This window comes from Osmia bicornis, chromosome 7 (genome assembly GCF_907164935.1).
Source record: "Osmia bicornis bicornis chromosome 7, iOsmBic2.1, whole genome shotgun sequence".
NCBI lineage: Eukaryota > Metazoa > Arthropoda > Insecta > Hymenoptera > Megachilidae > Osmia > Osmia bicornis.
Window position 1 is genome coordinate 1,882,959 of NC_060222.1, and position 26,398 is coordinate 1,909,356.

The 26,398-nt window shown below is 35.0% G+C and overlaps 1 protein-coding gene across 2 annotated transcripts in view; it reads left to right on the plus strand.

Moving 5' to 3' along the window:
• Positions 1-26,398, plus strand: part of LOC114881523 (autophagy-related protein 16-1) — a 392,271-nt gene that overhangs the window by 356,972 nt on the left and 8,901 nt on the right. For both annotated transcript variants that reach the window (XM_029198345.2, XM_029198348.2), the window contains 4 exons: positions 6,189-6,309; positions 12,396-12,575; positions 13,638-13,722; positions 14,411-14,557. In XM_029198345.2, the coding sequence (XP_029054178.1) occupies positions 6,189-6,309; positions 12,396-12,575; positions 13,638-13,722; positions 14,411-14,557 (533 nt within the window). The remainder of the gene's footprint in view (positions 1-6,188; positions 6,310-12,395; positions 12,576-13,637; positions 13,723-14,410; positions 14,558-26,398) is intronic.

Here is a 26,398-nt window from a genome sequence, read left to right on the forward strand (position 1 = left end):
GTAACTAGAAAAATTTACACGTACCGTTCCATCCACGTAGAATGCGCGCCAGGATGAAAAGGAACAAAAGGAATTTTTCCAGTTCCAGTTCACACGTTATCGTACCATTCGCACACAACGTACTTCACATACAAATTCACTTGCTTCTTGACACTTTGTTGGCGATTCAATGGTACAAAAACGTCCGCGAGTTTCTTGTACATTTGTTTGCTTATATCGCTACAAACCAGTTGGCTGAGAAAAAGAAACGATTGTTGCATAATCGGCAACATTTCCAAGTTGAATAGAAGTTCGATAAAAAGGTTTGGAAAGTGTTAAGTACCAAGGAACTGAATTTAGTTTATTTCATCGTAAGTGATGAGTTTTCAATTAATTTCAGAATAATTTGATTACCTATTGATTAGATAATGCAGGGTTGTTCTCATTAACATCCAAAAGTAATTTTTAATAGAAGATGAAGTTGTTTTTATTCGCGTATAATATTCTGAACATGTATAATGGAAAATTTATTTTAATATTGGGAAGAACATTTTAAAATTAATATTTGATGTAAATACTGAAAGTAATTAAATTTATTAATCTTCAAAGGGAAATGAATATTTTGTATTAATAACTGGAAATATTATAAAATTTCATTTTTGCACAATGAAATTAAATTTATTAATTGTCAAAATGAGAAGGACCTCAGCACAGATATTTAATTAATTATGAAGCATAGAGAAAAAATTCGTTTCTGTATTTTTTTTTTGTTTCAATTAATCTTGGATGGAGATGAATTTAATAAAACGGTGTAGGATTAATAAGCATTGTTCCATGAAAAGTGAATGAAACCGATTCCATCCGTATGCAATCCCCGTGTTTTTCTCACGTAATCAAAGTCACGCATTCGTGGGAACGATAATAGAATAAATTCGCTGGAACAATGTCTCGGAATTACGTTAATTGATTCATTCGATCCTATCCTGCGAACCCGGCAACTTAATTTCCCTGTTGTTCTCTCAGAAATCCTTTAAAAACGATCCAGTCACGAACAATCATAGCTGTTCCTTGTCCAAAGGATTTGTTTATCTTCAACTGATAAAAATCTGCATTTAATCATAGGTTTCTAAGAATCATTGCTTATCAGTAAGCTGATTTGGAACTCATCAAATTTAATTAGGTAAATTTCGAATAAATTTAAGACTCCAATACATAGAATTTTATTTCTATTTTAAAATTTTGAAGATATTTTTCTATTTAAGTATCTGAATTTTCCAAATTTTCTGAATTGGAAAAATGAGGCATTAAAAATTGGAAATAATAATTTATGTATCCAAATCTACTGATTGTCCATGACTGTGCAAGGAACGAATCATCAATCAAGACATGAAAGAACACCTCAATTCCTCTTTCCTGCACACGACGTGTTTTCAGTGGCAGAATTCTCACTTGCTTGCATTAAAAAGCAGGCGAACGCATTGTGGTTGTAAAACCAGGGTCTCTAGTTGTTTCCAGGAAGGTTACCAGCTTCTTCTTGGCCGTTTTTACCGGCTTTAATTGAACGTTCGTACGACTCGGAGGATCCCTCTATTCTTCTTTCGTGGTACTCCCCTTTCTGTTTCGAACCCTGCCGCCCTCGATGCCGGCTGTACGAAACAGTTTATGCCTTTATTGCGAGGATGCATCTGGCACACGGGCTGCGTTACCCTGTTCGTCGTAAAAAGAGGATATCGGTTGTATTTCGTGAATCTTGGTTTGTCTTTTTCCAAGAAACGATGAATAGCGAGTAGATTCGAAGGGAACGCTGTTTCTTGAAAGTGAAACATAGAAATCAAACGCTTGAGATACTTTGTTGTAAATGAGACAATGAGCGTTGAAAGTGTAACTGATTGTAGATATATTGTCATGAGTAGACTCCCAGCATCCACGTCAACCATTAAATTCAAAATGTGTACAATTTATACACGGATTATTATTTTCTTTACATGGTTGAAATGTGACCATTAGGTATCGCAAATGCAGTTACAAGATGCAAGTAGGAATAGAAAATCTGATAAATTTGCCGCGGAGTTAGAGTCATATTTCGACGTCATCGTTCAAGAAATATAATCCTCGTATGGAACAAACCTATCGAGCTTTGAATCTGAACGTTTCGTATGTCCATCTTAATTAAATCTACCGAGTACTTGGATCTATCAAATAAAGTCATTTGAAAATTGTTTATTTTTTTGTTTAAATGACTTTAATAAATCCTATCTATTGCTGGATCAATCGAATAGAATAACTTCCTTGATGATTTCTTTGATGACTTTCTCATAGCACTAAAATTTACATATAATGATTGAATATCCATTTAATTATCGTGAGATATCTTTATACAATTTGTGTACAAACTATTTCTAAGCATTATTCTTTTACATGTCATGTGACACGCGGATGAATGACACTTGTATTTCCTGGCTGACTTTATTTGGATTTGTGTGACAGATTTCCACAGGGAACATGTCAAAAGCTGGACATTTTTCTTTTATTTTACAGTGGATGCCGAATTGACATTTAGTTAATTTTTCGTGAGATTCAATTAAAAATATTTGAATCTATTAAGGACCAGATTTTTATTTAGCTTTAATTTGAAAGTTGGTTAATTAAGTTATTAAATTACAATGGGACATGTATCTAGAAATATTTAAAAAATACCAAATATTGTGAATTGCGTAAGAAAATTCTGAAGCATTTTCTACTTTCTCCTTATTCTATTAAAAGGTAGACACGTCATATAATTTTTATAAAAATGTGACCGAGGATATCCACACTTTACCTCGTTTTACGAGACCCACTTTCCACGCTCTGCAGTGCCAAATAGCATTTTTACAGAGTTCATCTAATACAAAAAAAACAGAAAAGAAATATAAAATCTACTGTTTGTTATAACCGTTTTCCAAAGAACATTTTTCTAAACAAAATAGTGACCGTTTAAACATAGAGTATCTATTGATTGTTATTGCGCAAAATAACACTCTTTTTCGGATCAAAAAAATATGCCATACGCGAAGGAGTATTTGTTTGCGTGCAGAATAAACGTACAAATTTTCATGAGAATTGGTTCGCCCGGTTTCCAGATGTTTTTCGCAGTTGTTTTAAAAATATAGTTTTGAGGAAAACGCGTTTGCTACTACGCTGAAGAGGCATTTTCTTTTTAAAATTAAATTTCAAACTTTAAATATAAAATATCTCGATTTTCAATTTGAACAATTCGATATACAAACGTACGATATCATTTTGCAACAGAGATAATCATAGTAAAAGGGTTAAATGGTACCAGATGACACTCTAGATATCTCATCTAAAATCAGTTCATGAAATTATCTCAATGAGGCCAAAGAAAGTGGACTTTCTCCATAACATGAGTGGAGTACGATTGCAATTTCCTTATAATCAAGCATTACGATACAATTTTCAGAGCGAGTATACGCTCTCCATAAGGGCGGAAGTCAAGGAACGTGTTAAGTGTCGCGAGAAGGTAGAATCGTGCACTCGAATCTCTATCCGGCGTAAGACGATTGAGAAAGAGGATCCAGCGGATCGTTTAATGTTCCTGTAAGAAACGGGGGACTCGCCTCTGCACTTTCGAGCAACTTCTCGAGACGTTAGATTATGGTATATACCTCGAGTTCGCTTTCCTCCTCTTTCCTTCTTGTTCGTTCCTCAGCAACGGAAGCGGAAAAACTTCTATCTCGGCGGGCTATAACGTAGGTGTGCACCCTCTACCTGTGTTTCCTTCGGGTTAGAACCCTTCTGGCTAAACTTCTGGACCATTAATTTACATTAGGACATTTTTCAAGAGCCACCGACGCCCGTGTACCTTAAAATTGGCCAACTCTTTCTTTTTCACGGCATCCTACCGCCATTTCACGAAAGGAAAAGCTCTCCAAGTTGTTCCTACTATCCCCCTCTCGTCGACGTTACGCTTGAATTCTTTACCATTAAGTGGCGAAGGCGAAAGGACAGGCCATGTGTCGGATAACTTTATTAGCTCCTATGCGTCTTGTTCTTTTATCGTTCGAAAGCGTCGATGCCACTTTTACTGCCTCTCACATTTTTATCGGAATTTTACACCGGTAATGAATCTTTTTGCGTCGTGTAATTAATGGACCAGATTAACTTGTAAGAGGTGCAATGAGGGTCGTTATATTTACACCAAGAAGACTAATCTAATAACACTGATGTTCGAAAGTGCTAGGAGATTTGTAATGTAAATTATTTAAAAAATAAGAATTTTTTTTATTTCTTTGCTTTTCATCTTAATCTACTTTGAATGATGATGACCATTCAATGTTTTCTCCAACGTTTCAATGCTTGATGGAGACTTTTATGAGGGGTAGTAATTTAATACATTATTTGTTTAACATATTCATGAGGTACTTCATAGTTGACTTAAAGATTATTTGCAAATTTCAAAAAAATGTAATTGTATGGTTATACACACCCTAATTATGAGATTAATTAATTAGGCGATGGTCAAAGTTAAAATATCGCGCTATTCAAATGTTACTATATTCCCATAATTTGTATAATAAATTATTTTAATTATTTTGTGTCATAATTGAATGGTGTAATATTTCTAGCTATAAAGTTACACTTTAATGACGAAATTAATTAGTTAGAGGATTATCATAATTGAGAATGTCACTATGTCAATGCTGGTATATTCCGAATTGTAATACGTTCAAATCAAAATATTGGATGCTGATTGTGTATAGATTATCATTCAGAGTACGAATGAATAGGAATATTGACAGTCGATATTAAATCGAGTTCGTTCATTTGATAGAAGCTATGCAACTACGTAATCGAGGCTGTTGCGGGTATTAGCAATCGAAACATTCAACCCCCGCTCGTGACGTACATAATAATTTTCTATACTTATCACGATAACACGACGAGCCCATACGTGTTCCCGTTATTTAAATTATCCCCGTGTTCTATCGAAATTCTGCTATACGGTGATTGCGAATGGATTTGCCTTGATAAATTTCGAACGGGCCAGTTAATATCTATAAACCCTGGTAAAGTTGACTGTTCTATCATTATCCTTTGTTCTAATTCGAAATGAAATTAGTATTCTAAATATTTCAATGTTTCCTAGTGTACTGTTAATATTTTTATTGAATCAGGTTTACCTAATGGCAAAAGTACACAGACATCTGATAATCGTGTACTCTATACAATTTTAATTGATTACAGACAGGAAAAGAAATAATTGGCTCGTTTAATATAATTGAAAAAGCAAATAAGAGAATGGGAATAATGAATGGATCGATTTGAAAATTGTATAACAAATTTATGCGCATATGTAACATTAATGAAAGCAAAGTTTTTCTTTGTGTAATACGTGAATAGGATTCAATAATTGATTTGAATATAAATGATAAATTATCACTGTTACTGTTGCTAATAAGAGAGGGTTTTAAATTCAATTTACGTTTAATATTTATTAATACCTTCATTTTATATTCAATTCTTCAGTTGCTTCTGTTTACCGTTGTCAGAGATATTATAATGAAAGATCATACATTGCTATGTGAAAAATAATTTTAACAGTACTATTAGTTTCTCTACCTACATATGCCACCGAAGTAATTACCAAAATAAAGGACAGAGAGAGAAAAGAAATTTGAGTGACTGAAATTTGTATGAAATCAAATTCAAATATTATATTTCATAAATGTAGCAGTTATGAAATATTCTACATCTGTTTTAAACTCGTTATTAAATCCGTTTCAGTTTTATTCAAAAGAGAGCATATAGCAATTTAAATAAAAATAATAAAAATTACATTTTCTAGCATGTGAAATATGAAAGTTTTACATTTTTAGTTGATTTTTATACCAAATTGCAAAAAGGGAATGCTTTGATGTAGACATCAAATAAATTTAAAATTATCAGCTTTCTAGTATATATGTAGTCTGTTTTAATTTAATATCATTTGTATAATTTTTCCATGGTCATAATTTTTTAATAAAGCCTTTTTTAGGTTTAGGAATTTTTTCATGGTTCTATGGTCGCGACAATCTGCTTGCCAATAGAATTCAAGCACCGTTCGCGACCGACCCCTTTTTTAATACGTCACGTGCATTACAAACGATCCTATTATCACGCAGAACGCGTCGTTAAACGTTCTAAAACGGCAATTCCCGTTTCTGTTTCAGCACACTCTAACGGGCCACTGCGGGAAGGTGATGGCGGCGAAGTTTCTTGGCGAACCTTCAAAAGTAGTTACGGGTAGTTACGATCGTACCCTAAAAATTTGGGACCTGCGTAGCAAAGCGTGTAAGTAAACTGTGCCAAACAAACAAACCTAAACTTTTACTTAAATTAGCCATTATTTATCGTATAATTAACGTGGTACCATAGGTAATTAGTAGTGTAATTGGCAAATTTTTAAGTAATGAAAATCTGAAATAATTTCATGACAGAAAAGAGTCACCAAAAAATGCTCGGAATATATCAATTTAAAGCTAATAATTATAATTCCTTTCCTTAAAATTGTGAGGTCATTAATGATCTATAAATTACACCACGTGTCAATAATCATAAGCACCCTGATCGTAATTAATAATTTTTCCTTAATTAATTTGAAAAATTCACGTCGTGAAATCCCATCGTCATCAGTCGACAGAGCTCATCAAGCCGATAAGCTTTTTATCGCCAGCTGGATGAATCTTTTTCGAAGTTACTTTGAACCCTGCAGTTTTCTTGTCGAAGAATCGATCTTTTGTTCTTGGCCATTGATGACTCTAACGAACGACGTTTTTCCTTAAAACGAGAGACTCGATAAGAAATTGGTAAATTCACGCGGGAGTACTTTTAGTCCGGAGCCAGATGGGAAGAAAGATTAAGGCAAACTTCCGGGAGAAGTTTCATTTAGATCAGCTTGAAACGAGGCAAGCTTAATTCGATTAATCCTTTCGCTACTTCATCGGTAAAATTCTGGAAAGTTTTTTAAATGAATTATTTTGGCAAACGAATCAACGGCTTGTCGGGAATATTTTGTTGCAAAATTTTCATTAGCCACCTGAATTCTTAATGACAATTCTAATTTAATAATTAAAATTTAAATGTACTAAAAATAAATTTGTTATTTCGGTTGCCTTAATTATTCAAAAAAACATTATTTAAACAGTTCAAATAAAATTATTTCAATTTTATTCGACTAGTATTTCATTTTAAAATGGTGTTAAATTTCGATATAGCGAAAGCTGCTCTTGATCGCAAACAAAATATCTGTAGATCGGTTTTCGAAATCAAATACTGAAAGGATTACAAAGATACTGGCCACTGGAATGAATAATCCTCCTCAAAGTGTACCATTTTCGTTCGATCCAGTTCCTGCTAGAACCAATATTTACAGAATTAACAACACCGGGATCTGTTTCCGTGGATCCTCCTCGTATAATTCGTTTGTAGAAACAAAGAATTACCATGAATTCCGCTATTTTTCCAACAGCATATTTACGGTGACCTGTACGATAAAAAACAAATTTGGTAGCTACAAAAGGTTAAAAGAATCGCGAAAAGCTATCGTGTAACGTCAGTCAGGAATCAACGAAAAATACGTTCGCTGAACAGAACGGCGGAAAATAATTCAGCTACGTGTATATTTGCCCCTCAAACATTTCCCTGGAACGGTCAACAAATATCGGAATTATTTTGAAAATGGATACCCCCCTGTTAAAATAGAAACGTTAGTTCCCAAGCACCGATATCAAGCCGTGGACATGTGTAAAAATCGATTGATTTCGCTGTTCGATCGCGTTTTCGATAAACAATATCCTGTTGCAATTGGTTCTGTTCGATTGGTACCGTTTTTTCTCTTCTTTATTTACGTAAAAATACCATGGTAATGATTTTTTCTAAAGTTTTGACAAAAAAAATATAAGATACAGATATATTTATTTTGAAATTATTTTGTCTTATTGTTCATTTGTATAATAAATTAAATTTTATTTCAATGGCTTGATTTCATTAACTATATGAATTTTGTTAAATTAACAAAGATAAATTCTGTAAAAATCACCCCTAATTTAAAAAACTCCACTGTAACATTTAACAGTTCAGAAGAACAGTATACCATTTTGGAGCTAAGTAGCATTAAAAAGGTAGAGAAATTGAAGTGATAATTTACTGGCAGGGGGGTGAAAATGGTCGTTCCTGCGTCGAATAGCGGACACCTCGAGGCTGTTTCGCCAAATAGGGGTAGCCTTAAGGGTCGAGAAAAGTAAATCGAACGTCCGTGGATGTGGTCAGCTGATAGGGAGGCAAGTGAATGAAAGATACGTATAGTTAGGAAATGTATGCGGGATTTACATTCGATCCCTTACGGGTCGCTGACTAATCTTGCGAAACCATATCATTCGAAGGACCATTCGAGATATCGATTTACTCCCTGATCAACAGTGTTAGAGGGTGGCGAAGGGAAACACAGGGCGGAGTTTCTATTGACAGAGGATACGGGAGATTGTAGCCTGACGTGGCTGATAGCGCGAGGGTTGTATTAATTTGCAAAATTCGACCGATCGACCGTTGTTGAATTTGCTCCTAATTACGGAGATTGTTAGCGTGACAAGGAACTTCTTGGGAGACAGGAGTAAGGGAAGTTTCTCGGTAAACTCGAGGATTCTGATTTTCTTTGGAACTGTGTTAATTCGAACAGATCCTTGCTTTCTATGATTCGAGTAAGGTGTTTTGTTAGGGAAGTTTTCTTTGTTATACGCGTGTCTTGTTCCGTTCCTGTGACAATTTTACCGTTGTACAATAATTTCACTTAAATTGATTTAAAATAAATACAAGTTGACTGTAAATTTGATTGAAAACAAATCGATTTCGAAGGGTTAATACTTTTAACCAAAAGGGTGTCTATCACCTCCAAAGCGATAAACGAAAATTCCACTTAGCAGAAACTATGATAGCTATAACCTTCGGTATCATAAACCCAGCGGAGCAGCGGCGTAACGCCAGTCACTCGAGAAGCACCCCATAGAGGCAGGGGGTGGAGTTGGCGTTAAAGGTAAAAAGTAGACTCCTTTCGCTAAGTTGTCCCGGGCGGATACGAGCACTCGGCAAACTAGACACGAAAAGGCAAAAGTTCCTTTTTTTTTCTTTCTTTTTTTTATTTCCACCCCCACTTCTCAAACGCGTCGAACGAACGCTTCCTTTTCCTCCTTACAGCCTTTTCATTCTTTACACGTCTAAGTATAAAGGCTGGTTTACTGAATCCAACCGCGCACACTTGAAAACATTCTCGGAAATTTGTACGGTACCGCGGGTTCGAGGCAAGTTAATTTCACACGCGTCGAGAGATAGAAGAAAGTAGACCGAGTTGATACACACAGAGACAAGCCGGACATTCATTTCAGTTCCCGCGCTTTTGTCGTGGCCCTACGACAAAATAGTGAAAACCAAGCCCCGGCTAGTATCAGGGAAAGGCGGACGAACGTTTCAGATGGGGTTGGTGGTACAAAAGTTTTGCGCGAATAAATCCTCGCTACGCAAGGAGCGGACAATGGAGAAGGCCGCGGCTGAAAGCGCGTTTAACCGTGAATTATTGTTTAGCCAGGGACGGTTTAAGACAAAAACGAAGCTTAAAGTGGATCAGCTGTTTTCTATCGGTACGTTATACCTCCAGCTCATCCCCTATCCTACTGTTAACCCCCTTTCGACTGGATGATTCTTACGGTCGATAGAAATGGAAATGGTCGTAAATTTCAAAATACTATGGGATAGACGTCAAACATGTAATAACAGGTTTGTTATTGAATATATTAAATGAATAATAATAGATTTGTTAATTGGGGTTCATTATACGGTACGAATTTTGTGCCATTAATATTGTGACAGCTAATGGGATTTAAAATTGTTATATAATATTGTTAATGTTTCATTTCAAAATATGCCTCTGATACGAAGATTAAGCTTGATACGATGTGTTTAATTTTATCGTGGTAAATGGTCGATTATGAAACATGGATAATTTCACGTGATTTCATGACATAAAAGTATTATATAATACCACTTATGACATATCAATTTAAAGCATAAAATTCAGTGAAAATAATCACATAAATGATTCATAAATATTCTTAATTTTAAATGAATGGTTGCCAATTATACCATACAATGATCAATTCTGAATCACATAAGATCTAACGTGATTTCATGACAGAAAAGTAGCACAAAATAACACTTATGGTATATCAATTTAAAGCTTAAAATATTTTGAAAATATGAATATAAATGGTTCATCGATATACTTAATAAAATATGGCGGCTCTTTCATTGGAACAAACAATGGACCAGTCAATTTTGATTCATTCCAGAATTTTGTCTGAATAAATCTCTGTCGAAATAACAGATAGAAAAATAAATTAAATATTGATTAACTAAAAAACAATAGCACATAATAAAATCAATTGATAATACGTAAAATATTCTTTCGATATTTCAATCCCATTAAAACATTTTCCCCGTCAAATTAGCTCAATATTAAAAAATCTATCAGCTCGTTTTCTGTCCAATTAATCGTCACGTTTTTCCCAATCATTTAAACGAAAACTAATGAAATAGGAATTGAAGAGATAAATTAATCTTTCATATTTACGGTAATTCGATCAGAATGAAATATGTGACATACTCAATATAAGAGGCTATTATTCTTATATTGACAGAAGTATTAAAATTCGATCATATGTTTAATTTAATTGTCAATTAATCCATTTAAAATAAAATACAGGTATAACATTCAAAATTAGTGCTTTTCTGTTAATGCAAAGATTACTATAATAATTTAATACTAAATTAATAATAATAATTAATATTAAATTACTATGGTATTCAGTAAATTTTGCATCATAAAAAAGAAGATCAATATTTTCAAGCAGTAAAATTAATTAACACGCGACAGACATCGTTCCAATGTAAGGGTTCAATTAAGGATCGTGAAACCACAGTAATTGATTAAAACACAGAAGTCGTGGAAAGTTAACAAGAACGAAACGGCAATCTGGTTTCTCGGTTTGAAAATTCAATCAGAAACGCGTATCCACGGCATTCACATAAAATCTGCTTACGCCTGTGCAGCTAAGTTGACGGGTATGATGCATCGCACCGAAGTAATTGGAGCCGGTAATTCCACCTTCATAGGAAGCGTAAAGCCTCAAGCGATACCGATAACCGACGTATCGTCGCGATAAGTTCGACAAGCTAATTGATCGTCTAGTAAATCACGTTTGATTTAACGCAAACCAAATGTAACAAAGTAAAATTGCTATTGCCATATAAAATCAGTCATTGTACAAAAGAATCATGCTGACGTAATAACGAAACGACCGCCATGATTTATAACCATCCTATAAACGTAACTCAAAATTTGTAATTTTATAATTTTGTTAAATTTAGGTCCTGAAATTTTATGCTTTCCACTATTCTGTATAAATAAAATAATTTAAATGCGATATAAATTTTTTCCTCACTCTGTTCGTATTAATTAACATTCAATGTCAGAAAAGCCTGTCAGCACACTTCCCATTACCAGTTACCGTGAAACTTGATTTATAATCGCGGATCGCACGGCCAGTTTTCACGTTTAAAAATGGAATAGCGATTAAGGACGACGAGCGCAGCGACGAATCGTACGTGAAATCCTCTCGTATTCGGCCAACGGATAAATACTTCTAATTCATCAAGCTTATTTGTAAACGGTAACGATGATTGCCGTTGCTCGGATCCCGATGCTAATGCGACTGAAAGTACGTGTATCGCGATAATGAATCATTTCTTGGCGAGAGCGAACGTATCAAACGTAGGTTAAAATGAATGCACAGATATAATAGTAGTCCTTCGTTTTTAAACCTCTTTCAACGACGTACAAATTGCTGGACAGCAGTTTAAAATCTCCAAGTGTAATCAAAGACTACATGGTTGAATGTTACACAGGAGGTCATGTAACTGCTGGTAGAAGATGATGATTCTACATTACAAGTCAAAAGTATTTGTTTATTTATTATTTGTCAGGTTTATATAATATATTTTATGGTTTTAGTAATACAAGGTAGCAATTTTGCATATCCTGTTTTAAGCGGATTGCAGTAGACTCTCATTATATTGCCACGTGAGCGATTTGATCTTCTCAGGAATTTTCAAGCATAGTAGTGTCACTTTTTCATCATTCTAGTCTGTATTTTTATTTCCTTTCAAAATGAGAGCTTGGAAATTTTCTACCTCTGTAACCTCATTGGTGGCAATATAACGAGAGTCTACTGTATTTCAAAATATTGCTTTATACTGATCAGAAAATTTTTTAAATTCTTTAAATTTTAATATAAATAGTTATTTAAATTCTATTGGATTTTCTGTTACAGGCATAGAAACAAAATTTGCGGGCTCTAGTTGCAACGACCTCGTGACTTCCGATGGGGCAGGCTCGACGATAATTAGCGGCCATTTCGATCAGAGAATCCGATTTTGGGATACCAGAGCCGAATCTAGTTCGAATGACATTCTATTGGAGGGAAAAGTGACGTCATTGGATCTGTCCCGTGGTAAGTTTCATACATAACAAAGCTTTAATTACATTTATCTTCAATCATATAGAAATACGACATTAACACTTCGACAGCTGCTGTCAAACATTCATGACCATCGCATTACGATCTCAAAATTATAATAGTAATTTTATAACGTCTGTTATATAAAACTATCAATCAATCCTTTCCATTTCCCGCCCTCTATTTTATATTTTCCATTTTCCAGGTTCCATTTCCCATTCCCCTTTCTTTCTGTTCCCCCTTCCCTTAACCCTTTTCCATTTTCCATTACCCTTTTCCCTTTCTCTGGTTCATTCTCCATGTCTCATTTTCCATTGTCCATTTACTATTTTGATTCTAAGAAAAATCTAATATTAATGTGACTTTTTGATGAATAGGCATAAGTCATACACATAAACCTATTGCAATTAGCAGTCAATTTTCTACAAATGTACATATTCACCATTTTCAATGAGAAATGAATTATTCATTCGTTGAAATTAAATTTGTATCTGACAGTGAACGTGTTGATTTCGCTATCGCGAGAATAGATCTGGAAACGAAAGGATATATCAGATACTGCAAAGTCCTAGCCGATTACGATAGTGGCACTCTAATGCTTTTCCTTTATCATTCGCCGTAATACATTATGTATACTTCCATTAAAGTATAATATACCATTCCCTGGGAAATGTTCCCGTTAGATTCAGAATGAAACCTTTCTCGAACGCTTCCCCATAAGATTTATACGTCTCGAAAAGGAATTACTTACTTAGCGGATTCGTCTCGATGCATTTCGTGGCATACCAAGCAATTTTTTTTACCTCTTCCTTCGTCCTATCTCTTTTTCTGTTCCACATCCACTACCTACTGTCCCTGTTCAAATAACGGAGATTCAGGGAAACTTCTACGCGACGTGATCGGAATGCGATCAGAACATAATCAGCGATTGCTTATTATCTTTATTCAGGCACGTACACGACGGCCCTGTTGTATGTCTAACCGTATTAGTACAGCCAATTTAACTTTAACATAGACGACATGCAAATTCAAGTACCGACACCTGCTTGTTTTCAGATGCAAATTACCTTTTGAGCTGTGTCAGGGACGATACGTTGAAACTCATTGACCTGCGGATGAAGAAGATCATCGGTTCGTTCAGGTGAGTGGGGGTGTATCTTGTTGCGATACCGCTCTTCGTTGATTCAAATTTGGAATTGTAAAATTTTGAAATTTGGAATTTTGGACCTTGGAATTCTGAAATTCTGTAACTTAGAATTTGAAATTTGGAATTTTAGAACCTTTGGATGATATGGGTTATTTTGTTACTGTTTATAAAAGAGATAAAATGGAAGATATTACATGCTTGCAGAGGGCAAGCTGTTATTATTAAGTTGATAGTAGAAATAATGACCACGATATTCTGCTACCGAAGATAATTACAGTGATCCACTACTGAATATGTGACTACAGTTTCCCACTGAAACCGTTTTTATACAGCAATCATCCCGATTTATTTTTTGTTAGTATAATCAAGTGTCCCTTGTCCTAAATTACAGTTGCGCGAACTAAATATATCCACGATCAGTCATTAAATGATTTTGCAATACATGGTATTACTGTCAATGAATTATAATAAACAGAATTAATAATAAAATAAAAAAATTTTCAATATGATTCTCGACTTCTTGAATAATTTTACAATTCTTTTAATTACTAATTTGTTTTAATGAATTATCACAGTACGTTCCATTAATATAGTTAATTAAATAAGTGCATTGTATGTATATCAGAGATCCTCGAATCAAAACATTGAAATTAATTACACTATATGTCTCTTTGATTTCTAGTGCTGATGGGTTCAAAGTTGGTTTCGATTGGACACGAGCAACTTTCAGTCCCGATGGACAGTACATAGCAGTTGGATCTTCAGATGGGTCCGTTTTCATTTGGTCTGTTGCTACGAACTTGATCGAAACTGTTCTCAAAAATCATTCGTAAGTAGATCTTCTATATTAACTATGAAACATATGTTCTATATTTATTCATATTTAATTTATCTATAAACCATATAAATCACCCCTGAAATTCTACCGACATACTACGGTACTCCCTATATATAACTTCAATTCTACATGCTATTCTATTGAAACTTAATTACAGGGAAATATAAACGAGAGAAGATAACGGCCTTTAAGTGAAACAAAAAGTAAAACTACCTCTTGGGTCTTTAATTGATCCAGTTTTTTGGATTCTAAAAGGAAATATTTCTTCTGGATCATATCTTCTTCTTAGAATAAAAAAAAAAATTGGATCAATTAAAACCACAAGTATTACCTTCATTTTTTGTTGCACATAATAAAGGTCATTAAACTTCTCATTTAAATTAATCTTGATTTTGCATCTAGTAGAAGATATTTGATTGGTTATAAAGGAGTCTGATAAATAGTTTATGAATGTATTTCATGATCAAGTTTCTTGTCGCTGACAGGGAATTCTTATCGATTTTACGTCAGACAGACAGTAAACCACCATAAATCAACGCGTTCAGAAACTTCTTTATTTTTGATATGGCAGAAAAATGTTCTAGAAAGAGTACAAGGTGAACCACTTTACATTACAGTATGGAACAACGCTTTTGTTGTTCGTTGTGTAAGAAAGTGGAACAAGAAAAGATTGGTATGGTATCAAGAGAAAAATTTCTTGGACGAGATCGAACGTTTATACGGTAGATTTGCGATGAACTGTTGAATTTGTTATCGATTTCCTCGGTAAACTTATTTTTTTCTTTTGGAAATCTAAATTTTTCATTTTATAGTTTATATACAATTGAAGCTGGAAAATTTACACAGTATATTTTCAAAATTCACCATCAAATTTTCTCATATCTGTATGTACAAAAATTGTAACCAATATGTACATACATATATATACCCACATGTATCTATTCATATTCTTTTTATTACGATTGGAACGAGCAATAACGATATTAAACTCCGAATCGTTTTAAAATCCATGCATGGAAAAAAGCTGTTAAATTTTATACCGGTATTTTACGGTGTTCCCTCTACCAATAATGGTAAAACATATTAAAATATAAAAGTCTGATTGCGATATCGTGACTGTTATCTCCATGTACAATCTACCTATTACCCTATCATGTACAGCAATCGAGTCAATTAATTTATTCAATTTGTTCATCGCGTCTTAATCATTCCTCAAACTTGAACTCGATGTTAATTAATTAACACATCCTTGAGTTCCCTCGCCCAGTTTTATTCAATAAATCTGGAATAAAGATACCAATTTATTGGAGCAATGAAACAGGACTTGAGAAAACTGGAAGCTATACGTTTTTCACGCTCATTAAAACAGATCATACCATTGATATCGAATCCTGTTCAATACTCGTTTATTTTTTAAAATATTTTTCTATTTTATTTTCCCACGAATATTAAAATAGAAGATGAGGACGATACTACTATCATCTATACTATAAGAAATTATTTGACTCACTTAATTAGAAAAATTCCTATCAATTACTCAAAATTATAATTAAAAGATATAATCAAATATTTGAAAAATAAAAATGTTAACAACTTCAATACAGTAGTCAACATATTAAAGTATGACTCTTATCCAGAATTTCAGAAAATTATCATCTCATTAAAAGATCATCAAGTACCATTCATACCTCACTCTAAATGGCACGACACTAAATTTTCTTTCGACCTTAATAAATTCGTCCCTGAAGAAGATGAGTAGCCTGTTTCTTTCAACGGATTTAAAATTTATCTCATCCGTCCTCGGGAGCTAAATAAGAGGGTATTAAAAGCGCGTTAACATCGAATTAAAAGTCATTCTAAGACCGCTCTATCGCGTGCTATTAAGCTGCGCGCTTTGATTTATCCTTAATTCCCTGCTTCGTTTTTACCAACATATACCTTGATCGTCTTAAGAGTTCAAAGAAGCGCTAAAGCGCTCGTAATCTTCACCCTTCGCGTTTTGCATGCTCACCATTTGGTTTGAAGATTTTAAGCAATGTCCTTGGGTCCATCTTTCAGGTAGGACAGGGACAAGCTGGAACGGTCGAGAAAAATATTTCGGCGTGACCCGATTTCCTTCTCCAATTTTCCAGCTGTATATCTGCGGGCACGCCCGCCCATTTCGCGTCGACTATATGTACATAATATTTTTCTACATGCATATTACATATATATATGGGTGTATATAGCCGATACATCGCGATATCGCAAATTTATACGGCAGCTTGGATGCCAGCAACTTCTTCAGGTCTTCGATGCTGGTAGCCGCAATTCAAACTGTCACCTCGAGTGAACGAATGCCTCCTCTGCGGAATACGTACGCGTGGCGCACGGTTTCTATTCCATTTCCCAATTTCTAATCTTGCATAATTAATTTTTCAATTTATGTTCTTGAAAATAATCAGTAAATTATTGTCTTATACTACTGGGACGCAGTACTGATTTTGGGGAGGACGAAATCTATTTATTATTGAGCGATTAGGGTAAGGGGGTGAAAAGAAATCCCTCCCAGGGTGATAGACAGGCTAAAGCCACCCCTGCTAGGACCTCAGTAAGCAAAATAAAAATTTTCCAATCAATAATAAAAATTGAAATAAAGTGTCTACATCGAAATCCAATATTTTATCAAATGGTATATTTAAAAATTTTGAAAAAACGTTAAGTGTTACTGTAAGACCACCCTTGAACATCGACGAGAGCTCTCTGCAATTTCAATAATTTTTATAAAACTACACGAGGACATTATTTATATTATTAAGAGATTAAACATGTACCACATGGAATTTAAAAAAATGCAAATATTTCATGCAAATGAATCAACCGACGGTAATTGGATAATCAAACTAATCATCCTGTAGTATACAGGATTATGCAAAATACTAGAACTATTAAATTTGTAACGGTGTATTTACATTCTATGTTTAATACTGTCTCTTTATTATCTCAACGTCATCTTCTTCGAAACTCTAAATAGCATAGTATCATAGACTATTGTGCTTATCTTGGAGATCTGTATTATCAGGTGGAAACGAGGTATGATTTGAAAAGATAGCGAATCCATTCATGTAGTCATTTTGATAAAATCTTTGGCTTTAAATTGATATATCATACGTGATATTTTGTGATAGTTTTATGTTATCAAATGATATCAAACTTTCTTGATATGGTATGAGTACAACCTAATATTACATTAACCACAAGCAAATTATTATATCTATTAACCTTTACTCATGAAATCCTGTATTCTATATCCCTATATCTTTCCATAAAATCGAACCACCAGATTAAAAAATCCCTAAATATATTCAACTGAAAATACAACACCCCTTGAATATCCTTGAACTCATCCAACTGTAACAAGGGTTCTCCAACCCCCTCATCCCAATCAGATCTCCGTCTTTCTCTCCACAATAAAGTAACCCGATCCGAAAATCATCGAAGGGTGTTTCAACATCGCCAGTTTCTTCGTGGTCTGACGAGGAATAGACGTAAGGTGACGCCAGGAGACGAGACTACAAAACGGCAACAAAAAGACGGTAGCCGACTATGCTATCGCTTCTTTCGCAGTCATCCGGCCTGTGTTGATCGCTTTCGCTCGAATTTCACGGTAGACGCGTGATCGGTAGATCCGTTCTACAATTATACGTTCTTTCCTCCTTTTACTAGTCGTTGACCGCATCGTCCTCGGCCTCCTCGAGTTTCCCAAGGACGCTCGATCTTCGGTGGTGGTTTCTATGGGAGAGCCCAGCGGGCGGTTGTGTAGCCGGGCGTGCACCTAAGTACCGGTCGTATCGAAAAATAGCTTAAGCACCGGTCACGTAGAAGCTGATTCGGTGAGGCTCGGTTACGCGTGTGCGATATCTCATCGTGTATATGTGTACGTGTATGTACGCGAGCACGTTTCACTGTTATTACTTTCACCGATGGATGGAACCATCGAGTTCGTGGCCAACAACGTCATCTTTCGTCGTCATCTCACTCCTAGTCGTCCTCATCACCTTCCTTCTCGATCTTCGTGATCGTTCCAGGCCGCATCGTGTAATTCATACGTTCGGTGCGCATACACGCGTTCAGGAATCCCTCGACTAACTTAATAAGCGCCTCGCCCTTTCGCCCTGCCCTCCCTTACCTCGCGCTTCGCGCGTTTTTCCGACGGGGCATCTCGCACTTGGATGTTTCGCGATCTCGCATTTAATGCTCGCCCTCGAAACTCGGGTTACCGGAGTATTACGAACCGAGATGATGGAGAATTCTCCTGACTACTGTCACTGGGTTCGTTAGATTTTTTTTTGAATAATATCTTTACTAATCTAAAATCAGTTACTCAGTTTTAATCTTGAAGGCATAAGTGGAAACCTTGTCAAATAAAAAGATATATTTTCATGTCCTCTCATTGGTCTGCCTAGGGTTAATTCTAAGGTCTCTGACTTGTGATACATTTATTTTAAAGACAGGAAAAATTTTACCAGCTTTGCATAATAATTTTTCACATAACATAAAAATAATCATATTTGCATTATAATTTCGCAAAGCAAATTCAACCTTCCTTTTAAAGTAGTAACATTATTCAAAATGGTATTAAAATGTCCCCCCAATGGAATATATGGGCTATCACCTTGTATAATAGACTGTACCTCTACCGAAGACTATTCATATTGGATAAGGCGTGAGATTCGACCATTTCAAGAAACGTTCCGAAGCAAACCGATGGAATGTAACCGCGAGTTAGTCGCGGCGTTAACTGATTACCATGCACGATCCTCTTCTTGGCCGCGTTCTACGCCGAGGGATGATAAAAATTCCGCGCCCTCCAGTCGGTCCCGATGAAAGCCAGAGTACTGGTTTTACAGCTAACCGGAATTATGGAATCGCGTTTCTTCTGTATTTGTTCTTCGCGTTGCGTGCGCTTCGGTTGATCTGTTGCTTGGGCCATTTTGTCTTTTGCTATTTTGCTTTCATTTTTCTACTGGCATTGCTGGTGTAATTTTACGTTCACGGACTCGAGATGAAAAGAATACAATTGATGTATTTTTTTATGACATCCAATGCATTACTTTATATTTTATCAAATTTTAAGTAAAGTTTTTATTAGGTTTGTTATTACTTGGATAAATTCACCTCTGGTAGGATTTTGCACATAATCATATTCTACTGCTAATATAAAACAGTAATTGATACAGCTGATACCATATCAAACCGATCAAGGTACTTCCGTTTAATCAATACCATTCAAATACTTGTTTGATATCGCTGTAATTTAGAGGCAAATATACCCAGAGGTTTCTGTATTAATTTCATAGAAAGAAACATATCCTCAATTATCGATGAATAATGTTAGTTGAATATACCACTAACAGCCTTGACTGAAATAACCTAGTTCTCTTGTTTAATCGAGATACGACATCTCTATAACTTGATCACGGTGTAAATCGTCTTGATTTCATCTTCCATAAAATTCTGTTCGTTTGTACGTTCTCGTAAAAGCTGATTGCCATCTGAGAAGTAATCAAACGCGTGTAGTATCGCTGCTGAGCGAACTATAAATTTCTACAACTGTGTAACATCGGTTGTAAAGTAATAAATATTGCTTATCACCGGTACAAATTGCCTAGCAAATATTTCTTTCCTTGGACAAATTTTGTTTCTTTTATTTTCAATTTTTTAAATTAATTAAATAACGAAAAAAGAAAAAATAATTTATAGTTTAAAATAATCTTATACGATTTAAAAATAATTTTTGCATATGATTGGCGTTACTAAATCAACTCTTTAAGGTTGAAATCTAACATTTATTATGGGAACAAGCTAATAAATGTAACACATATATCACCGAGCCGGACTGTCTCGAAATAAATCCCTTTTCACGGCAATAAAGCAGCGCAGAGGTGTTTACAAGCGTTAATAGCCTAGCTCCCGTTTCATCCTTTCTCTGTTTGATAATTAACGGTCTAAAATTGATAACCTTCTAATTTCCATTTCAAATCGTCGGCTCGTTTAAACGCGGCTAACTTACTTCCTCCTTGGCTAATGGTTAATTCAAGAAAGAATGAAAAAAAAGTTCCATCGATCCTGAACACCGACTTAGCCAAGGACGCTCCAGCTCACCTTCAGCACATCAGCTAATTGATTTCAAAGGTCGTTAAGCCGAGCAATCAGAACGCGGAAAATGGCAGGAAACGTTCATGGCACAAAGGCTTTTCGCACGTATATCTCGACAAAGCAAAATAGAAAGAAATATGAATCCTAAATATGACTCGAAATATGAATTCTAAAGAGTTATCCAAAATTGACTATCATGTTTTTAAATTGGAATAAAACAAATACAAATTTTATATTTAACTCTTAGATGAGGCGCCAAAATTTGTAATAATTTGAATTTAATTTTAGAATGTTCTATTTCCCAGTTTCTCACCTCTCATCACTCAATTTTCCAATTTCCCAATTTCCCAACTTTCCATTTGCCAATTTCTCAGCTTTCAATTTCTCAATTTCTCATTTTAAAAACCCTAAATTATTCCTTGAATATTACTTTCCCAACAATCTGATTTCGTAGCCTAGCAAAAGGGTTAAATTAAGATCAATTGTTTGAGAGTAATTTGTAATTTTATTATCCTGTCAAAGAAATAAATTTCGACTCAGGAAGTGATCATTCTCCGACAAGGATACTTCGAATATCTGTAACTGATTATTAATAAATAAGTGTATGGTGGGACGTGGTAACAGGACGAGTTATTATTCTTTTCACCGGTAACTGACAGGTAACAGCACCTCGTAAACATTACTGCGCCATATATCAGTCACGCACGCATTCACAGCGATTTTGTCTCGTACTTTACGAGAGGTTTCGCTCATAGTTACAGGGCATAAGTGGAATTCTAAGGAAGTAGTTCGATTAGTATACTTCGTGAATTTTTTTCAAGTATTTTGCACTTTCTTCGTTGCACTTCCTAGACTACATCTACATGTGTTATTAACACCAATTAACGCGCTAGAGACCCCGTTGCCATCCTTTCAACAGTATAACGAGTAGGGCTAACCAATAGGTGAAAACATCAAATACAAACCTCTGCTTCGAGGGAGGGACTTCCTAGGGATGGTTGTAAACCATTTGAGAAATAACGATAAAAAATGTTATCATTGATTTTCTGCATGTAAAATAAAGTTGCGAGAAAATCATAGTTCATCCATTTTCAACATATTTTTAGTATGCACTTTGAAAATACAGTTTTCAGAAAAACGTGCTTGCTTAGCATGCTTCGGAGCTCTTGCCCTTACTTGTGCGTGTCATCTTCAATTTTCGTCAAATCAACTTGAAAATTTGAAGAGACATTTTTAGCATGCCATATTTCAAGAACATGTAAAAATTCGAAAATCGAAAATTCTAAAACTTTCTAAGTATATTGGATCGATCCATAAGTTTATTTTCTAAATGGGAAAACTTCAGATTTTTGAAAACGTGAAGAAAAATTTTGTAAATACAAATAATTTTCTTGGAAATTGATAATTGGCAAAAATTGCAAAATTCCAAATGCTATATTTTTTAAACAAATTCAAATTCATTAAAATAATGATTTAAACTCTCCCTGATTTCCCATGCATTACCTACAGCAAATTTGATTTTAAGCAAAATCTAAGTAACCTTTTTCTCTCTATAATTACATTTATCCCCATCATTCAAGTTGCGACTTTATCTTCCCAGAACCAATGTAACGCGTAATCAAACGAGGGTTAATACACAGAAATTACGAAATAACAAAAGAGGACACGATAAAAGAAAAATAGAAGCTTCCGTTGCATTCGCTTCTGAAGCTCGTCCACCTTCGTGAAATCGTCTTGATTGCCGGGTAGAGCTGGTGATCAACAGCTAATATTAGGGTACGTATTAATCGAGTATCCCGGACCACACCGGGATTATTGGGTCTCCTAATTGTACGGGTATGATGCACTGCTGGCGATCTAAATATGGGAATCGCCTCAACATCGGCTTCGTTCTCTTCTTCGCGATACAGAAGGGCCCTTTAATAAACCGTGAGCTGTCGATGAGGTTGAAACAGGCAGCGGCGAAACGGCACGAGGCGATTTACGACCCTACTTTACGATCGTTTCGAGCAAATATTTACAGACGTCGTAAACACAACAGTGGCAATTAGTTGATGTATTCATAAATTTCTTGGCTCGATTATTATTACGTCAGTTGAATGATATACAACCGTGTCCTAATCGTCGTAACGCGCGACCATCTGGGATACTTCGCTGTCCCACCTGACTATACGTTTCGTGAATTCGATTAGACCGTGTCCATAGCTAACGTATACTCTGTTATTACCCTTTGCCCATCCCGGTTATGTCCTAGCACTTGGTGGCAATCGATAACGTGCCACCTTCAAGGAAGCTTCGAAACAGATTATACATCAACGTTGGTTGAAGATGCTATTAGGTACAATAGTTCGTATCATTATCAAATTTTCAAGATATTCTTCTTTTTAATAAAAGATGATTAGATGCATTAATATTATTGATTGATTCATTTTGAAGTATTTTGAAGTCCTCAAATCATTTCAGACTGCCCATATTCCACAACTGACCATTTGATATTCTAGGTCCTAATAAAATTTTCATCGAAAATCAATACTTTCGAGGTTGATCCCCATTTTTTTTTTTAAGAAGTTCCTTCTAGGAAGATATAAAAATGTGCTACACATGTGCCTGCATGATCCCACTGAATCATTTGACCCTCCATACCCAATAAGAAGGATCGTGGAGATAAAAATGACAGTGTTGATAGTTACGAAGGCAAAAGACTGGGGTTCGATTTCCCGGTACCTTATTCCCAATTTCTCATGGATTCTTATACTATATGTAAGACTTCTGATGGGTATCCAACTTTCCTTCACGTTTAAGACAGGGGTTTGCTAGATCTCCCTGGGAATGTTAACTCACCCATCTCGATTTCGATGAAACTTTGATATGATATAGTGCTCTGAGAAATACTCCACGTACATTTCTTTTTATCGAGGGGGTGAAAATGGACCTTGAAATTGGGGAGTGAAAAACATGTTTCGCGAAGGGATGAAAGTTTGCATTCAAAAATTATATAATATATTTTATATCATGAGTTTATATAAAATTACAATAATTTTATTATTTATAGAATAAATACCATCAGATCCTCTAAAAATAATCACCTATTTTCTTCTTTTTATACCCTCACTTTTATTTATAACAACCCTCCAATTTCTATCGTATCAGAACCTAAACAGTCAAAGCATCCCCTAATTGGCATGCACGATTTTTCACTCTATAAATATCTCTTCCCCCTCACAAACTTTAATTCCAGTTCGAACAACCAGGAGTGTAATGAAAATTCAACGTGCTCCCCAAAGGACAATAAGTAGAACGAAAAGACGAACGTAAACACGTCAGGCGAAAAAGGATTAGATTATACTAGATGGCTGTGTCGGTACGTGTGTACGTACACTATTACCAGAAAGCAATCTCCCTGGCATTCCCTGATGAGTATCAGACCGATTTCATTGTCGCCTAGCGTAATGAAGCATCGTCGAAGATCAATTGCCCCGTGGCGCTCTTTTCGCCTAACTCGATTTCGTTTCTACGGCAATGATCGGCCAGTCGGCCACGATATTATGTAATTTATCTTTGTCGTATCTTCGTAAGGCAACCGATGCCCAAGCTCTTTATCTGTTCTTCCCATTTCTGTTCCCTTCGTGTCAGGAGCCAGTGCTTGGCACGGATATACCTCGTGCCTTCTTTTCCATCCCCCTACTCGCGCCTTATTTCCTACCCCTCTGAATCCTCTGTGGTTATTGGCTTCCATTATTGACTATCAGTTCTCGATTGGAAGCTAAAGAGCTTGACGAAGATAGGGTGGAATATTCACGTATACATTTCCTACTTTTTTAAATGTCACAAAATCAATATTTAAAGACGTATTTTGAAATATAAAAATTCTAATAAATTTATCACAATGATAATTAATTTAAATTGTGATATATTAATTTAAAGCTCAAGGTTTTGCGAATTATTTCTCAAGAATTCTGGGAAATTTAGAATAATAGTTCCTTGTTAAACGAAGCCAGTGTTCCTTATCGAACATTGATTCTTAGGTTTGGGGCACTAACCCATACTATTGATCTCGTGTGACTCGAAGTGGACCATGAATGGTGCCACTAACAATGAGCAGTAGAAGGACAATAATTGGCTCGGGTTAGAGGACTATGACTGAAAGGATGGAGACACCGTAGAATCTTGGGAATGCTGTTCAATTGACTGCCATAATAGCAATGGGAATTGATCCTGGGGGAAACTCTGATTATCGACTGGGTAGAACTATAGTATGCTGATTCTGCTCTATTGTAACTTCGCTTGCTATTTAGAGTAATAAACAATGTTACTCAATTTTTAAATAATTGTAGTAATTAAAGTATTTATACATTAGAAGAATAATTTCTAAATTAAATTAAAATTGGGGCTCTCTTCATGGTCTGCCGTCCGAAGATTGAAATAGAATGTTTCCGAATTTTCGAATCCGAGTTAATTTTGTAGCTCGTGCCATGAATGGTACGTCATGTTCTAAAGATATAATGGCCATCACCCCTTATTTATAAAATTGAATAGAAATAGCTGATAGATCATGCTGCTACGAGGAAATTCCCCTATATTAATACTTAATAGACACCTTACATTCATCAGCATGTATATCATGGTTAAGATTACACATCTTTTCATCTTTAACCTGATAAAGATTCTCGTAAAAGTAACTCGGCTTGTGCACCCGAAGTAACGCCAACGGGTGGGTTACTTTTAGCTTTGTAATTTACCTTAATTTCGTTCCCCATGCAACAAAAAGGGAGCGAAAGGCTCCCTTGTTGCGCCCTTATCTTTATCACGGCGTTGCAGCTAATTTCTATGATATTCGATATAATATCCTCGTATTATAGTCCTATCAGATTAGCGTAAATCTCTTCCTCTGATACACGTCGGTGCACGTAATAATCAAACCGGTTATTTTATTAACCGACAGATTTATCTCCGCTTCCTGTTTAGCTTTAATAGCGATGCAACATTGAATATGTTTCACTTTCTATACCCAGTTCGATCATTGTAATTTTTCAAAAGAATTTAAACCCATTTATAGTACCTGTAAAATAAGTTGCAAGCGGTGTTTCATTGGTGTTGGTTATTTTATTAGTTACAATTTGTTTCATCTTTTTTTCTTGAAGTTTCGTTTTAAGACACTTCATAAAACCTTCAAGCTGTCTTCGGTGTTTTGAAACACTTTGTGCCTTGGGCACTAAAGACAAGTAATACTTTCCATGCTTCTTTTCTAAGCATTGAACTTTGTTTTCGAAGAACTTTCCTAAAGCTTTTCATTTATTTTTCATTTCCTAAAAAGCATTGTCTCTTGAGTTAACGTCTGTTTCCATATTTTTCAGTATCTAATTTTCTATTCAAGATATTCTTTTTCAGATCATTTTTAATATTCCAATAGTTAATTTTTTAAATTTAATCTTTCTTCTGTATTGTAGAGTTTCTTTGAAATTCCGAGTAAAATGAAAATTATTAAGACATCGCATAACTTTCATTACTGCAAACAACGTGTCTCTTTGTAGCAACGTTTAAAGATAAGGAGCGGAGATTATGCCCTCGGGCATGAATTCAATAATAAGACTCTTACAAACATTTTACTTGGTGTAATTTTATTTTACAGTAACGTTGTTTTTCTACTGTTACCATCTATATTGCGATCTTTAGCAAGAATACTGTTGAAAATCC